The sequence below is a fragment of the Erigeron canadensis genome, chromosome 8 (assembly GCF_010389155.1).
Source record: "Erigeron canadensis isolate Cc75 chromosome 8, C_canadensis_v1, whole genome shotgun sequence".
Lineage (NCBI taxonomy): Eukaryota > Viridiplantae > Streptophyta > Magnoliopsida > Asterales > Asteraceae > Erigeron > Erigeron canadensis.
The window spans coordinates 28,302,325-28,321,279 of record NC_057768.1 but is presented as its reverse complement, the minus strand read 5'-3'; the positions used below and the strand labels follow the sequence as shown (position 1 = coordinate 28,321,279).

At 32.0% G+C, this 18,955-nt stretch overlaps 2 protein-coding genes across 2 annotated transcripts; both read right to left on the bottom strand.

The window, feature by feature from the left end:
- Positions 1 to 2,977: 2,977 nt before the first annotated feature.
- Positions 2,978 to 3,307, bottom strand: LOC122610556 (glycine-rich protein 23-like). The gene has a single exon (XM_043783535.1). It carries the CDS (start codon positions 3,305 to 3,307, stop codon positions 2,978 to 2,980), a length of 330 nt encoding a protein of 109 aa, XP_043639470.1.
- Positions 3,308 to 9,282: 5,975 nt separating this feature from the next.
- LOC122580226 (extensin-3-like) lies at positions 9,283 to 10,392 on the bottom strand. The gene is made up of 2 exons (XM_043752501.1): positions 9,596 to 10,392; positions 9,283 to 9,483 (listed from the first exon to the last, which is right to left on the bottom strand). The coding sequence occupies exon 1, from the start codon at positions 10,358 to 10,360 to the stop codon at positions 9,620 to 9,622; it is 741 nt and encodes a 246-aa protein (XP_043608436.1). The 5' UTR covers positions 10,361 to 10,392; the 3' UTR covers positions 9,283 to 9,483; positions 9,596 to 9,619.
- Positions 10,393 to 18,955: the final 8,563 nt, after the last annotated feature.

The window sequence follows — 18,955 nt, the reverse complement described above, 5'->3', positions numbered from 1 at the left end:
ATGATAAGAATACAAGTATATTTTTAAACTTTTTTTTTTTAATGAAATATAGAGTATTTAGATGTATATTAAATGTTTAGAAATGGCTCTAATTATGAGTAGTATTTTTTCCCTCTTAGAAAGATATTTAAGTTTGTATTATTTCAATGTTGAAGCTCAAATTAATATTTTTTTTCATAATAATTAATCTTTATCAATGTTTTGGTAAAAATCTTTACCCCTTGAAACTCAAGTGTAAATTCATTCACATTTTGCAATAACTATTTTTTATATACAAAAACAGAAAGAAAAAGAACGATGAAAAAAAAGCAACATAAAGATAATAATAATAATAGTAGTAAAGTTAACAAATAATTATAAGTATCTTTTATATAAATATATATATATATATATATATATATATATATATATATATATAAGCATGATACTCGCGCAATGCGGTGGAGGTAGGGTGGTGATGACATTGACAATTGGTGTCGAGTGATATAAGTTGATATAAAAATAATAGTGAAAATATTATGTAAGATAATGACTTAGAATGTAAATTAACAAGATAATAAAAGTTCAAAGTGTAAATTAATTTATTATTAATTCATTATTAAGGCAAGATAAAAGTTTAAATTGTAAATTAATATTATATATGTTTTATTTTATACTACGTATCATTGCTAATTAATTATATATGGAGGTCACTTAAGTAAATATGCATCCTAAAAGTTAGGAGCTTTTCACCAAGCTACATATACAAACGTTTAGATTAGGAGCTTTTTCAATAACCTAAAAGCTAGAAGCTCTTTTAACCAAACGAAGTTTTTTATTAGGTAAGAGCTTTTGCTTAAAAGCTTGAAGCCTGAAACTTCAAAAAGCTCCTAAAAGCTCTTTGCCAAACACATTCTATGTTCAAAGTTAATAGTCATCGCCATTAGTACATGATTGCTATTACAAGACAAATTAAATCACTATGTAAAACACTATTACACAAAACTTTGTGAAACAAAATGTCTCCACTACTTTACACTTAACTCGATTTTATGAGATCGATTCCGCATTACGAAGAAAATTAAAATGCCTTTACCTCTTCCATAACCCTATTAATTATCGGTTGAGTATTATTAAAACTGCTTCCTTTCTTACCCGCATAGGCTCCAAATGATTGTATATATACACGACCTTTTTTTTATCGACCCGGAGTGAAACAAATAATGCTTAAGAATATCCCGGTCAGAAAATATCGAAAATGACGCCTACGCCATTGGGAGAGCCCATCCCAAACAGCTTGTCAAAATTGGCATCTTGCGGATATATGTCCCGAGGTTCACTACAATAAATCTGGTTTTTGGCTGTGACTAAATTCGTCACCATATATACTACTTGTCGTCGCCAAAGCCTAGGGCGGCGACACTAGTGACGACATAATTTTGTCACCATATAAGACAAAAAAATCTAGCCCAATTGAAAATTTTCTACTTCTCAACTTGTCCGTAGTTGGGACTACGTCTATCCATATGCACCCTCCAAGACGCTATGTTTATGTTTTTTTGGCACGAATGAGTTCCAGTAAAATCGCTCCACCAAAGCTGGTCTACCAAAAGCTCAAAAAGTCCCATTAAGCTTTCAAACTTCTTACCGTGAAGGTACCAAAACAATGCAATGACCATTTCAAGAGTCGTCACGTGAAGAACATAAGCCCCCGAGCTTAACATGCAGTATTCGAATCTGACAACTCTCTTATATATATCGTCCAACACCACGACCATAACATATAACAATTGTCAATTCCCCCAAGCTTAGCCTTTCTCGATCCCACCGAGCAAATTAAGTTTCTACTTTCTTTAGCAAACCAGGTGGGAAACGACAAGTATAAACGCTCATTACCTAACCAAACATCCATCCAAAACATAATTGCATGACCCGGCCAACCATAGCACCCAGATGATAGATCGTTGAATCGTTCAACACTAATAATAAGTAACATTCTCAGTACTGGTTAGAAAGCATGGTGTAGGTTAGCATTATTATTGATGCGCTCTTATACATAAACATTTTTGATTATCATTAATCCGAATATAATTAAACTTGTTATTTTTATTTATATTATTACATATGTAAATGTAGATGTGTTTAGCATATTTTACATTTTTGTTAAATGTATATGGGACTTGTAAGCTATTTGTCATAGCTAGATTCCATAATTGCCGATGACCATATTCAAATGATATATATATCAAATCCCATACATGAAGTATATATGCATGCATGCGTCGTTTTTGAAGATCGTAAATGTGTGAAATCTGTTTCCGAGTAGCGTAACACTTATAAATCGATCACCGTTAATAAGATGACTTACATACAATACTGAAAACCTACGTGAGAAACCCATTTAACCATTTTGATCAAATGAATTAAGAAGAAATTAAAAAACCCAGCCTATAATATACCGAAACCCAAACTTTTTTCAATTCTTTAGGTAGGGAGTATAAATTTTTGAGCATGCATTGTCTTTAATAACATGCATTGTCTTTAAATGATGCAGTTGCTCTTCAAATTTTAACGTAAATTTGACTAGTTTACTTGGTTATTGTTATTTTATATATTTATTTTTGACTGTACCATCACCATGTGATTCAGAAGAAATTTACCTATATAAAGGAAGAAAAGGCGCATACTCTCAATTAAAACCCCAACTTCGATATTGTCCTAAGTTTTTTTTTTTTTTTTGGTAGAACGGGAGATTAAGAAAGAACAAGATGTCCCAAATGGCCACCCTACTAGTCACTTTTGTGGTGATTAGTGTTTTTTTAAACTTGCCATCATCATCCACGGCCACCTATCGAATTCCATTTCCACTACCTTGTTCACCTAACAAACCACCACATCGAGATAAAGAATATTACCGACCACCAACACCACCATCTCCATCGATACCACCACCATCAACACCACCTCCTCCAATATATAGTCCACCACCGCCGCCAAGTTATAACTCACCACCACCAACACCACCTTCACCATATTGCGACACGCCAGCGACTCCACCTCCTAAGATACCCCCATCACCTCCACCTCCACGACCACCACCATCTCCTTCATTACCACCACCATCAACACCACCTCCACCAATATACGATCCACCGCCACCTCCAGTTTCCAACTCACCACCACCACCTCCACCAATATACAATCCACCGCCACCTCCAATTTCCAACTCACCACCACCACCACCTTCACCAAATTGTCCATTGACTCCACCTAAGATATCCCCATCACCACGGTCACCACCACCACCTTCTCCAACACCAAACTGCATGTCACCACCACCTACCCCTTTTTATAAGTCACCACCACCACGAGTTTACAAATCACCTCCACCACCAAACTATTATTATTATAGTAAATCACCACCACCAACAATTTACAAATCGCCACCACCACCTTCCCCTTATTATTATTATTATAGTAAGTCACCACCACCACCGATTTACAAATCGCCGCCACCACCACCTTCCCCTTATTATTATTATAGTAAGTCACCACCACCATCATCTCCTTATTATGTTAGGAAGTCGCCACCACCTGCCCCATATTATGTTAGTAAGTCGCCACCATCTACCCCTTATTATAGTATTAGCTCACCACCTCCACCAATATACATGTCACCGCCACCATGCACGCCGCCATCTTCATCGATCTACAAATCACCACCACTCACCCCTTATTATGTTAGTGTGTCACCACCACCACCATAACCACAATGTTAATTAAGGTAAGTAAATTTAATGAAGAATGAAACTTTCCTTAACTAAAATTAATTTCTTTATTAGTTAATCGTCACTTTTTTTTATCTATATATCTCTCCTTAAAATTTTGCAGGGCGAAACAAATACATTTGCAAGTTGGTTCAGTGACATTACATTTTGGTCCTTCAAGAGATCAGAATGAAGAATAAACATGTAGTAAAGTAGCGTATAAAGCCTCCTTGATTTAATAGGTGGTTACTTAAGTAGCCTTAGTTCCAACTTATAAGGAAATAACTTGTAATTTATGTATGTTCAATAAGTAGTTGTTATTGATCATGTTTGACGAATCATGATTATAAAATTATTCTATTAACAATCTTAAAAAGTTGAAGTTATTCTAGTATGTTTTTGAACACATTTAGTATACCCGCATAACATAGCGAAACAACATCTTCTTAGTAAGTTCTTGATTTGTCTGATGTTATCATGAGCTAGTAAAAGTGAGTTTATATTATTTTCAAGGTAATTTCAAGTTTCATCTGTATCTCTAAAAAAAAAAACTAGCACTCCTTTTTGGGTGGATATATAAGAATCCCATTTCGGTTTATTCTTTTGATGACCGTGAAATCTTATTTGTTAACTCTCTCACGTGCTTTCCAACGGAAGGTCTTTGTATCTTTTTCCACCACCAAAGGACAAAATTTGAATTTTTTTTAACACCATCTTATTTTTTGGCTCACGCACAACTGCACGAGGTGACTCTTATCTTATTTCTCTTTCTTCACCATCTTCTTTTTCCACCACGGAAGGTATTTGTGTCTTTTTCCACCACCAAAGGATAAAACTCGTGTTGGTTCACTCAATCATAAGGTGAGTGTCATCTTTTATATCAAACAAACCCCAACAAAATATGTACACACTTAATGGTTGTATTTTCTACTAGTTTCATAATTTATTAGTTGAGAAGTTAAGGTCAACAAATATAGTCAAAATTAGCATTCGGTTTCGCGTTCACTATTCTCGTAATAAACAAATGTCAAAATAATAATTGATGAATAAGTAACCAATCGTTCAATTACAAATAACACCCACTCAGAATGCTAATTAATCATAAACAATGACTAGTCAAACTTTGACAACAAAAGTTGAGATTCATAATTCCCGATTGTATAAATCTATCAACTATTTAATTATCACAAAAAGAGTTCAAAGCTTATGTCCAAGCAAACACAAATAATTTATCTACTCATCATAACTATAACATCAAATAAAACACTACTATCAAGTAGTGTTTCATAAAATAATATGAATAAATGAAAAAAATAAGTGAGTACAACCCAATCTCAAACAATAAAAATGAATAATAATAAAAATGAATTGATAGTGAAATTTTATTCTTCTTCTCCAAAGTTCCAAAACCCCAAACCTTCAACCTAAAGTATAAATCTTGAAAGACGTTAAAAAGGGTTTTTGATGGATAGATGAAAATGATGATGGATGATAGTTTTTTTTATTGTAAAGGAAAGGGTCTTTGTATAAGTGATTAAATGATTATATTGTATGAGTTGGAAATAAAAAAAAATGTAAAGGGAATGTGTAATGTGAACTGCGCTGCTCTCGGTTTTCTATCCCCAAAAAAAAATGAATATAAAAAAATAAAGTAACTCCCAATGCCGTCTTCCACGAGTTTTGGGTCCTAATACAGTCTTCAACGGTATATGGGGGAGGTTGATATATAGACACTTTTACCCCTACCAAAGGTAGAGAAGTTGTTTGCAGGTTCTATCAAAGGTAGAAAATGATCTTCAACTTTGTTGGATATGATGATTGAACTCATGACCTCTGTTTCCAGAGGGAGGAAGGGAAAAAATGTGAGGCCTCTTGGGCTTTTGTGGGCTTCTTTACTCCAGCCAATAAAATCAAAAAGGGCATCGTATAATCAACCAAAATCAAATCTTCAAAAAAATGAAATTTTAAAAGGGAGAGCCGTTGCTGCTTTTTTCCCCCCTCTCCTGCTGCCGAAAAAAACCTCCAAAAATGAGATAAGTTGCTCAATAATAAATGAGGGTGTTGGTCACTTGGTTGTTGCTTTTCTTTTGTTGTTGCCATATGTCTTTTTGTGATTGGATGAGGAAATAGATTCCATGGACTTTAGCCACTAAAAAATCTAAAGCTTGAAAGATGAATTATTAACTTACACTTATTAGTAATGTAGAAAACAGATGATGATCTCTTGGTATAAACTATAATTACTCTTAATATATTTCTCAATATAATGTCGACATGTTTCAAAGATCAAGAATTGAAGTAACAACCTTAATAAAATATACTTTGATAGCTCTATCTATATGTAAGTTGTAAACATATGCAATGAAGTTGATTCAGCTGTAAAAACAAAATTTTAACAAAAAAAAAAAGAACTCAACAAGTATGTCAACAAAAACAAAAAGTTATAAGAGCCGTGGTAGTAACAATAATTTTCAAATCATATTCGTGTAACCATCAAATATATATCAACGTGAGTTATGAATCAAAGAAATGAAGAATTATAAGGTAGAGCAAGTATAAACTAAACAAAGTTCTCACTTAGGAATCAGTAGTTAATTAATAACTATTAACAGTGCTTGAGATAGTATTATCTTTTATTTGGATCAATTCATTGCAAATGTGGATAGCTTTTCCTTTCAACTTTTTAATACTTTTATAAATGGGATGGGCCATAGTCTTTTTCAATTATAAATTTACACAGTAAAACACTAGCTTAAAAGATATCCAGAGTGGGCCTTGGCCCATCCAAGTCTAAATGTCCCTCATCCATTGAGTTTAGTACGTGGTGGAGCAATTAAGAAACCAATCCCATAGCATGGTCAAAGAAGTCAAAATAGCAGCCCTAACACTCAGGGGTAGTGCCACATGGGGCAACTCAAAATTTAGATTTTATCATGTATTTTTAAATTTTTTTATTAATTTTAAAAAGTTTTTTTATAGGTTTTTAACATTTTGACCACTTTTATGTTTATATTTTACAGATTTTTTATTTTTGCCCCATCTGGGATTTTTTTCTAGTACCGCCTCTGCTAACACTAACAACCACTCTCGAGCATCACAGTATCTGTTGCAAATCAGGTTCTTTCTTGACGAGCGTTAAATACTCATTGCAGATCAGGTCAATTTTTTGACGAGCATGGGAGCTAGACTAACGGCCTTAAATCTTCCACTTCACCAAAATGACTAGTTTAACACATTAAAAATCCAAGACTCAAGCCACTTCACTCGTATTCATCAAAAAGTCCAATATCAACCATCAAAACGACAATTTAGCTCTAAAATGTCATTTCTTCACATAAAACCTACACAAAATCTTATGAACAATACTAAATTATTGTTCTAACACGAATATTAACTTAAAATACGCATCTTTAAACAATATTGGCCATTAAAACTATAATTAAAACATGTACAATTTGGCTAATATCACCACCCACATATTATGGTTACTCTATATGTAAGTAATTGATCAACTGTGTAGATCGAGATATAGATATTTGTAGATATGTAGATATATATGGAGATAGACATAGAGAAATGGTGATGGTATAGATTTGCTAGTAACAGGAAAAGAATAGAAAATTAATCACTATTGGTCCTTTTAGAATGAAAATGACCTTATATGCCCTCATGTGAAGCATTTGAGAGAGTTAATAGATAGAAGATAACGAGCGTTAAAATGAAAGACTGATGTGATTCTTATACATCCAAAAAGGACTGCAAGTATATTTTCTGATAGATAAGAATAAAATTTGATTTTTTTTTATACAACCACAAGGATGAGTTATGTCGTTAACTCAACATACAAAAAGTATATGAAATAGAATATGTTTGAGTTAAAACTGATTACATCAATAATATAAAATTAATCTTAAAAAATAAGTTTAAATTTAATTTAGTTGACCTTTGAAAGACAAAATTAATATGTTGTATATCTAAATAAGTTATTCAATAAGTTTGAATAGTTTTATAGGGATATATATATATATATATCCATTATTTTATGACATGATATATCTCAGTAAGAACATATATGAGATTGACTATCCTTTTTGATACTTTCGGTGGCAGTCCAAAAAATCATTAAAATGTGGTAACAGTCATTCCCATATAAATCGATACTTGTACGGTACTGGTATTTTCGATGTTTGCGAAATTTTTGCAGTATTGTCTTGATATGGATCGTGGGGACCACCAAATGTTAATATCGATCCCGGTCCTATTTGAATTTCGTATCGGAATCTGGTACGGGGACTAGGACGCTACCGATATGGTATCGGGATATGGGAAATGTTCACATGCCCTACATCTTGGTCTTGATAGGAATTGACCTAACTCTTGAAGATAGAAAGTTTACTCCCAAATATCTTACATGTTAGAAAATAGGGTTTATGCAGGATTAAATTTACCTTTGAATCGCGAAACACTATCGTATTAGAGTATTCTAACCAATTATGCTATGTTTGTGTTAAAATATCTATACTATTGTCTACTTATTTAAAAAAATACCCCTTTGTTGAAAGTTACTTGGAGGTAATGTCTAAAATGTTCTTTTTTATATATACTATGTAATAGTTTTACCTAGCACCCCTTAAAATATTTTTACATATACTATCCCCCTAACCTTAAATATTTAATTACACTATCAATTTTTTTATCTCTTGAAATATCTCAACTAACCTTTTAAATCAATTATTTTTATATCAATTATCTATACTATTAGGCGTTGACTCCACCACCATCAGTTGCCATCACCGTCACACTGTTGTCATCATGACTTATGTCACATTGCACGAATACAATGATAGTATTTTTTTACTTATATAGTTGTTGTTTTATTCATCAATGTGTTTTAACTTATCTTTTACTCTAGACCATTTGAATAGATAGACAAATCAATCTTAGTCTTTAAAAATACAGTTGACTAAAATAATAGGAGACTTGAATTTGGTTTTATATGACCCACTTCCAAAGTTACAATATGTAAACTAAATTTGTCCATTTTAAAGATTGCCATGCATATTGGATTAATAATATTGACTTGCACAGATTAAATTTATATAAAGATGATACATGACAGGATTAAAGGTAGAAATTAATTAAAAAGATAATGAGTGACATGTCATCAATTGAATGTTCTAGGCATATTAATTTTGAAGTCTATATTATAGGCAAATATATATATATATATCATTACCCTTATAATTTGGGACTTTTTTTCATTTTAAAACTTGGGAAAGGGATATTGTCGAGTATTTCCATGACACTTTAAGAATTCAAGTTAGTTTAGGAGTAGAAATGGGATAAAATGTCGTTAAAAAGAAAAATGGTACGAATATATTTGAAAAGATTGTTGACAATGTGCAGATATTTTCACCTTGTTTATGTAGATTATGCTATACGGCAATATGAACTTATAACTAATAATCCATTTTCAAAGATGCAATCAACTTACGTATTTCAGTACGTTTATTAATTACTATCGATCCAATGCCGAGAGCGAAGAAGAAACATGTCATATAACTTCATTTATTTAGTACATAATTGAACAAAATACAAGCACTTTTTAAAATCTAATCCCATTTACTTAATATTGAACCCTCATTTTGATCATTATCTCTTGGGTATAACATATGTCAACTTGAAGGGCCAAACATAGTGCCAATGGAGTAATAAACTTGTTAACTATTTGTTTACCCTGCAAAAATCGAAAGACCGAGGTGTAAAATTATAAATATATGTTTCACTGAATTAACAATGTATAATATCAATAAGGTTTCACACTTTCATGCATAAACTTAGTTAATTACCTTATTACACACCATGGTAATCCATTAATAGTAAGGAGGAGGAGGTGAACTATAAAAGTAATGTGGTGGTGCATGCTTTTTCATTGGCGGTGGAGGTGGTGACTTGTAGTATACATAAGGTGTTTTTGGTGGTGGTGGTGGGGATTTGTATTCATAAGGCTTGTTTGGCGGTGGAGGTGACTTGTGTATATGAGGTTTCTTTGGTGGAGGTGGTGGTGACTTGTGCTCGTAAGGTGTCTTGGGTGGTGGAGTTGGTGGTGACTTGCATATATAAGGTTTTTCTGGCGGAGGTGGTGGTGACTTGTGCTTGTAAGGTGTCTTAGGTGGTGGTGACTTGTGCTCATATGGTATCTTAGGTGGTGACTTATGTTCATGAGGTTTCTTAGGTGGTGGTGACTTGTATACATAAGGTGTCTTCGGTGGAGGTGGTGGTGACTTGTGCTCATATGGTGTCTTAGGTGGCGGTGGCGGTGGCGGAGACTTGTGTGCATAAGGCGTCTCTGGTGGCGGGTAAGCCAGTGGAGGTGGTGGTGGTGGTGACTTGTAAACGGGCTGTGGTTCTTTGTGCATTGGAGAAGGTGGCGGCGGTGACTTGTAAACGTAATGCGGCAATGTTGGTGGTGGTGGGGATTTTTCGGGTGGTGGAGGTGGAGATGAGTATGGAAAGGTAGCCGTGGTGAATGAAGGCAAGGTTAAAGATACTATAACCGCCGCAAGGGTGATTAGAAGAGTGACCATTTCAGACCTCTTCCTTTTGGTCCCCATTTCTACTAGAAGTATTGGGCTCTAAATTGTGATTATGAGCAGACCCCTACACCTCCTTTATATAGCTAAAATTATTCAGTATTTACACTCGAAAATAATGATAAATTGATATAATAATTACTTAAAGTCGGTAGGGTAAAGTCGTAATAAAGTAATTCGAGTCACTACATTAAATATATTACTGCATATCCATGTTCGCGAATAATTCATGCCTAGCAGCCATGCATTTATGCTCATATACGTACATCACGTACGTACCATTTGCCCTCAAATCCATTCAACGCTCAAGTATTAGTATTGAACGAGAGATATATATAGTACCCGTGTGTTGCGGCGGTGAGATGGTCCGGTGATAGGTCAAGTCATAGAGTATATCGAAGTATATCGAATGACATCTCTAATGAAAAAGCATTTAATTTTTAGAAACACAAATACAATTTTTATAAATTATCTATATACGGTTTTTGAGATAGAAGATTTTGAATGAATTAGAGGATTAAAATGATTATGGATGAGAGAGGAAAAAAAATAAGTGATTGAGATTTAAGGTTATTATAGATATATTAGGTAGAGATGTTTAAATTAGTACATAAAAAATAGGGGTATTTTGGGTAGTTCAAATCTTCTTTTCTTAAATAAAAAAAAAGGAACAAAATGCTTTATAAGATAATATTAGATTTTAGATATACTCTTTTTTGTCTTTTCAAGTTAATTTGATTAAACCTAGTGCAAAATCTATATAACGCTTAAGACGTGGTTCGATCATCACAAAGAGATTATTTGTTTAAAGCCCTAAGTGAAAAAAAAAAAATTTGCTAAACAAAGTCCTAAGTGCTTTCGTTAAGGTGCATTAATTAGTTGTACACTTACCATAAAATTTAGGGAGCCGACATTTAATATGAAAATGTACAACTTTTTTATAGACGTTAATCTAAGAGCTTCATTTAGCATTTTCCTAAATTTAATTCAAAATCTATTGGTTAAATGTCTTGCTCACATTCAAACAAATAAATTAACTTTTCCCCATTGAGGCTATAGCAAATTAAATTTTTTTTTTTTTTATCTCATTGCATTATAGATTTAATAATCTTGATTATTTATATTGCATCTCCTACATCCTAAAACAACATATCATTAGATTAAATACGAGTATTTAAATCATCCAAAAACTACTACTCGTATAAATTTGGATATATCATATCTCTATAAGACTATAACATGATACCCCAACTTGTTTAAGGCCCGGGTTAAGCCTACCCGGCCCAAGCCTACTCCTAGAACATCGATTATAAAGAATTGGGAAATTTAAACAACCAAAACGGCCATCCAATTGCATCTGAAAATTCCCCCGCTTGCACACTAGTCAAAGCCTACTTTTAGTAAACCAAATTTATTGATACTATGCGAGTACGGTCGAGAGAGTAGAATAGAATAGTCGATAGCAACTAAATATTTGAAGGATGAAGATTCTCCAAAGTAGTAATTATGTTACTAAAAATACCCCAATGCCCTTTGTATTCGTGCATATTGGACACCAAGTACGGTCCACACTATTGAGCGTGGGCCGTATTGGGTAAAAATGTGGTAGCCACGATGGAGCTTGCTTGGTATTTTTTTTCAATCAAAACTATTATATTAAATGTAGAATTCAATATTGTGGGGAGTATAACTCAACGAAAATGACTTCACATCGACCTCTTCCGCTCGGATGCGATTCCACGCCACCCCCCACCTCACCCCACCCACAAAATCAAAAAACAAAATACCTCGAACATCGTGATCGTCGGATGCGACCTCGTCTAGTTGAAGTGCACCTGACTTGGTTGCGCGTTTCAAACAACTTGGAAGCTCAAGACCAGAGCTTGTTGATAAAAGAAAGGACACCCTCGCATTTATTTGCGAGGAACAAAACAAAATGTGTCATGTGCGCGTGGTCATCATTTGTGGGCCAATTAAACATATCTCGTCGACAACGAAAGTTTGTTGAGAAGGCAATGGCGAAGGTGTTGGACGAGTACAAAGACTTCGTTAAAGTGTTCGATGACGAGTAGATGGCTCGTTTTTAATAATGTAGGATCCTTTTCTTTTTTTTTTGCATTGTAATGCTTTTTCTTCTAATTTTTAGGAGTGTCATTTTTTTAAGTGTATTGTAATGGTTTCTTATATAAAAAAATGGTATTCTTAAGATTTATATAATACTATGTGTTTATCATATTAAATATATTTGTGGTTTATTTAATTAAAAGTGTAAAACTAAATATGTTGGAGTATATTAGAATGTATTGGCCGGATGTATTACGTATTGAGTATGAATTGGAGAAAATATATTGAAAAAAAGTTTTGTTGATGACTGAATGTATTGGATAGACCCATTAGGGTAATAGTAAAGATCAAGATCGAGTGATAAGTTTCAATGCATAGTTATTGTTGATTGAGTAAAAAACTAACAAAAATCTTAAGGAAACAAGTAGAGAAGATCTTTACTGGAATGATACCAAATCAATAATGTATGAGTTAGCAAAATTGAAGAATTTGTAACTCAAATTCGACTCGGTGAAAAAGAGAGTCTATGAGTTTTTTAAAGAGTCTTTTTGTAAAAATAGGTCAGCTCATTTTTATCAAACTTTAGCAAAAATAGGTTACTTCAAAAATAAATAATATATTAATAATTTATAAATTATTCCATTCCATTAAAAAAAACCACCAAACATGTAGATGAAATGGTAATTACCTATTTCATTATTTCTCTTATTTTATTATCTCGTCATTTTGATTCTCTTATCATTTCATTCAATCCAACCAAACATACTTATAATATATTGAACTCGCGCAATGCGGCGGTGTTCGTGGCGGCAACGGTGTGGTGGGTGGGGGGGGGACGCCTGTTGGTGGTAGAAAGGGCGTCGAGTGATGTTGATACTTGACGTAAAGTTAATTGATGTAAAGGCTTATTAGAGATGTTTTAAATGATAAAAGACTAATAGTGTAATATAATCATTAAAAATATTTTAAATATTTTTTCATGTAAAACTTAACATGGAGACTATTTTTTTAATAACATTATCCTTTTTATAACATGTAACATTTCATATGTGATAATCCATGACCAAGAACTTTTATTCTTTATTCTATTATTTCACGCTATAAAGTAGAGGTGCAAGAAGCGGTTAACCGATTCCGGTTATTACTTTTGATAATGGGTTTCGGTTATGTTTTGAAACAGCAATAACCGGTTATGGTTAACTTGTACCGATTAATAACCGATTTTTAGGTTTTAAAACTGAAATCTATCTAACCGGTTTCGATTAATAATAACCGGTTAACCGATATCGGCTAACCTCTTCAGGTTTATATTTAACCGCCCATTATAATATTGAGAAAGTGGTAAACAATGGAGAAAAACAATCATTTTCGACATGTCTGAGCGACAAACCCATATTCTAAAAAATCCCCATATTCCTAATAAACATCGTTTTCTAAACACGAAACAAAATTAATCATCTCAAATATCAAAAACAACCAAAAATTGATGTTGCATCTGATGAAAAAAGCATTAATCTATATATAGTGTTAACATTAGATTTAGATCCGGACTTTCTTAGATTGATGATATTTGATCAAATTTTGTACATATAAAATACGTTTTGAATAAAATATTTAATTATTGCATAAATAATCATAAAAAGTATTTGGCTATTAAAGTGATTAAGTGAAAATGCAGTTTTTGAAAAAACAGATAAAAACATGTTTTTTTTCAAAACACAATTCGAAAATGCAAAATTTAATTTTAAAATGCATTCCTAAACACCCATAAAAACATGGTACCGAAGTCGTCTAACGTTTTATATCATTTCAATAGTTACTTTTCTAGTTGTCTAGTTAAATAATTTTAGCGGAAAATCGTAACTCGGAAGATATAACTACATTTAGAAACAATGATGACAATATATTATAAGAAAGTCCAGATATGACCAATAAATTATAAATTATATATAGGAGTAAGATATTTTGAGACCATCTCTTATTTTAGGACCAATTAGGATCATTGATTTTTGTACATCATCATGATCTACTACGATATACAAGACTTTTTTGTAAAAACACTAAGACTTTCCGGTGACGGGCCCACCAGAAAATCATGTGTAAGTTAAGTTACACATGTGTAAGTTAACTTACACATGTGTTTTCTGTGGGTCCGTCGCTGGAAAGTCTTAGTGTTTTTACAAAAAAGTCTTGTATATCGTAGTAGATCATGATGGTGGTGTGTAACTTACGAAAATCAATGGTCTTTTTTTGGAATTTTTTTAGTTGGTCTCAAATTATCTTTCCCCTATATCTTTCCCCTATATATATATATATATATAAAGGTGAATTTCGCAAGAAACTTTGTATCGTGATTCGACAGCAGGAGGTCTAGCATACATTGTATTAACCGGTTCCACGTTAGAGAGCTTCTTCGAAGTAGAAATGCCTATTTCATATACCTGATGGAGGGAAACCCCCTACAAATTCGTTCGAAGGCACGACGATTAATAGGGGTAAACCCTGCCTATTCAGACTTAAAATGGGTATACCCAAGCCAAGCCCTCATAAAAGAATTTCCTATGTTTTTTCCAAGGCTTGAACAGAAGACATCTTGAAATGAGGATGATCTTTCAACCATTGAGCTAATGTTCAAGGATAACCAACCACAAAAAGAGTTATGTCAATTTATCGTGTAGTGAACTAGTGATATGTCGCTACTTACTATCAAACTAATTAATTAATTGATCAAAAGTCCAGTTTTGTAGTGACGGTAAATAAGTACATGATAATTAAAGAAACTTTGTCTTTAAACATCGAATGAATTAAAAGGATATACACATGCAAAAGGCAAGATCATGTCTATAATTAGATAAACGTGAAACTAAAGACATCATCTATTCATCTTCATCATTATGTCTTGAGAAAAGAATTTATCAAACCTAAAGTACTGTCTCGATAAGTGTCTTTCATAATTTCTTATGACAGTTTAGTGATTAAATATTTATTAGAAAAAAATAACCAACACATTTGAATTGGATTGACCATCTGTTTAATTTGACTCAGCTACAATGGACCAGTGGGAGTTTTACTCTTTAGGTTTTTAGTTTCGAGCTTTTGTTAAGTAGTCATCTGCCCCCTTAAAAAGCGACTTGGTGGAAACACCACTCGGGTTCGAATCCTTGAAAAACATATTCAACCAGCCAAGCTTTTTGGGTCTCACAACCAGACAACGTTGTAGGGCCGCTTAATTGAGAGGAAAAATTCATCTACGACACTAAAGGTTCCCGGGCATTTAACCTTTTTATCTAGAAAAATACATAATTACATTAGATGTATTCCATATATATAATATTAAGTAAGCTATATTTTTATAAGAAGAAAATGATGGACTTTATAACGGAAAAAAATGGACTAGACTTAATTATGACAATCGTGAGATGGGTTAAAAGTGACAAATGGTCAAACTTGAGGGACTTTATCTGCATATATGGTTATAACACATTTACTACAATGTGTGTGTCTCTTGAAGCTTAGAGAGAGATTTAAAAATGAGAAACACAACACCCACTTCTTTGTTTTTGTTCATTGCGTGGTGAAGCTTTAAGTGAAAATAAATTTGAAAAGAAAAGAAAGGAGAATGGAGAATGAATCTTGCATGTCATTATCCTAATTGATTATCACTACTATAAGTTGAAGATGTGTTCTTTTATTTTGATTAATTAAGGAGTAAATTTATTTGACGGTTAAAATCAATTAAATATAAATAATAAAGTAAAATAATAAACTATTGTTACAAAATATACATAAAAAGTGTATAAATTGACTAATGTCTATTTTTTTTTTTACTTAATGGATTTAATAATTAAGAACTTAATGTATTCAGTTAAATTTGATGTTATTTTTTTATTTAATAAACAAAAATAATTGTTAATTACGTATTTTTCTTAATACATACAGACATTATTTATACATTCAATCACTTAATACATTCAGTACTTAATGACTAAAAAAAGAGCAGACGATTACTAGCATTATACTCGCGTAATGTGGCGATGGTCGTTGAGCCGACGATGTTTTGGTAGGGGCAACTGTTGGTAGTGAAAGCTGTGTCAAGTAGTATGTATTATTGATGTAAAATTAATTGATTTAAAAGGTCAATGCAGATATTTTAAAAAATAAAGGATTTATACTGTAATGTAATCATTAATGTTAAGAGCGTAATGTAGATGAAATTATTCTAAGGGGTATAGTACTAGATAAAAATATTATACAACTTTCAATAATTTCAAAAATAAAAAGTTTTTTTTTTTTTATATAATATGTATTGTATAAATAATATCATTAGAAATGAGATTATAAGTATTAAAGTATGCAACAAGTATAAGTAAGATATTGAAATCATGAATTTACCAAAATAAAGAAATGAATGTGTAAGATATGTAAAAGACAATTAAAGTTAAAAAAGAAAGATTTAATCGAATTGGCTAGGCAAGTTTTAGGAGTTTTTTATTAAAAAATTTGATATTGACATGTATGATCGATTGCTTGTGATTAGGTTATTGTACAAGGATAAAAGATTTGGTTAGAGCTATTTGTTTCGTGTGGTGGTGGTCAATTTGGAAGTACAAAAACGATGTCTTCTTCAAGGCATGTCAACTAGTAGTTACGAAGTGTTCTCAATGATTGTTTCATTATCTTTTCTTTGGGTGTTCAAGCGTTGTCACTCTTTAATTTTTCGTGGTTCACTTGGATCATTAGTCCAAGTTTTTTGATGTAATTCTTCGGCATCTTGTTGAACACTTTTTTTTTCACTATTAATATAATCTGGCTGTTCTAAAAATAAAAAATAAATTTTTTTTTTACAACGTCGGGTATACATAATGTACTTAATAAGCTTTCGTTTATCCTTTTAGGTAGCCTACCATTTTATTGAGTGATGTTTAGCTTAAGGTAGAAAGTTGTATTGTTTTTGTAATTGAGATGCAAGTTGTCTCTTGTACGTAAATCTGCTGTCGATATGTCGCCATATTTTATAACAGGTCAATTTATAATAATAATTTGATTATTATGATCACAGATATATTTTGAATAGTTGATATCTATAACAAGTTTTGATGCTTATTAATAAACATGAACAATAAATTTTACGATAAAGTCATGCCAAATTTTCAATTTTTCGTGTCCGTTGTCATTTGGTATAGTTGTGCAAGTATCAACTAGTTTTATTGAATGGTTAATTCGATATACCAAAGATCTATGAAGGTTGAAATCTTTCTAATAAAAAAAAAGGAATTATGTTGTAAGATGTTTCATTTTAATTATATATAATACTCAGGGCCGGTCATGAGGATTCGGATGCTCAGGGCTCGAGGGTAGAAGATATGCTCATGTCCTAATACAACACAAATTTTTTTATGGGTTTGGAAACTAACCAAGCTAGCTAGGCGACTCATGTTCGATTTTATTTATAAAAAAATAAAAAGTTGTAATTTACAATTCAAGAGATTAAACTTTGAATTGAAATTACAACATACAAATCACCTAAAGTGATGTTTACATGCTTTTTTGATGTAAAATCTTCAGTTATTTTGTCATAATATACATTATTTTAAAACCTACTTTCAATACTTAAAAATTGCTAACCTAATGAATCACTTTTGACTCATGATATTTCATAAATAACAATGATTTCATTATGAAAAGAATATATATATATATATATATATATATATAATAAATTATATGGCTAACCAAGTTACTAACAAAGAATGAGAACTTTTATTATTAATGATGAAGTTTTTGAATTCTGATCGAACTATGGAAAGGAGAAGAAACAATCGAGTAATTAAATGAAGTTTGAAATCTCAGTGCTACATTTGTTTAAGATAAAAGTTAAAACCCTGATATTTCTCATTTGATGGGTTAACGAGTATGGTATCCGCGCAATGCGGCGGCAATAGTGGGGAAGGTGGTCTACTTTAATAAGGATTTTGGGTAGTTACGTAAAGAAAAAAAAACAAAAAAGTCCAAAGACAAATAAGGTATTTAAAGACAAAAATATTTAATAGAGGGGGGGGGGGGAATTGCTTTATTAGGGAGTAGAGATAATAAGCAAATGGACTAATAATGGGCCTAATACAAAATATATAATAAGTTGGGTTGAAACCTTGTTGCCCCTAAATCCCCAATCTATATGTTGCTCTGGGCTTAAGCTCACACTGCCCATAGCCAAGGCCGACTATGATAATACTATTATATATAATATTAATAGTAATAATAGTAATGTTTCTTTTATATAGAAAAAAGTTTTGTCCTAAAAGTTTAGGGTGTTACATTTTTAAATAAATTTTTATTTTTAGAAGAGAAACCATTGAAAAGATAAAATGAAAATGACAATAATTTGTATAACCTTCTTACGTAATATGCGAAAATTAAATTTTACAGTTTACCTTTGGGATGACTCATTGTTTTGTTAAAATGTTCAATTACATTTTCAATTCTGACATCAGCTAAAATGCAATAAAAAAATTAAGACCAAAAAAAAAAATAGTAAATAACAAAATATATAGC

Bases quoted from the DNA above. Each gene is read 5' to 3' on its own strand.
- LOC122580226 (XM_043752501.1), bottom strand. From the start codon at position 10,360: ATGGGGACCAAAAGGAAGAGGTCTGAAATGGTCACTCTTCTAATCACC.
- LOC122610556 (XM_043783535.1), bottom strand. From the start codon at position 3,307: ATGCAGTTTGGTGTTGGAGAAGGTGGTGGTGGTGACCGTGGTGATGGG.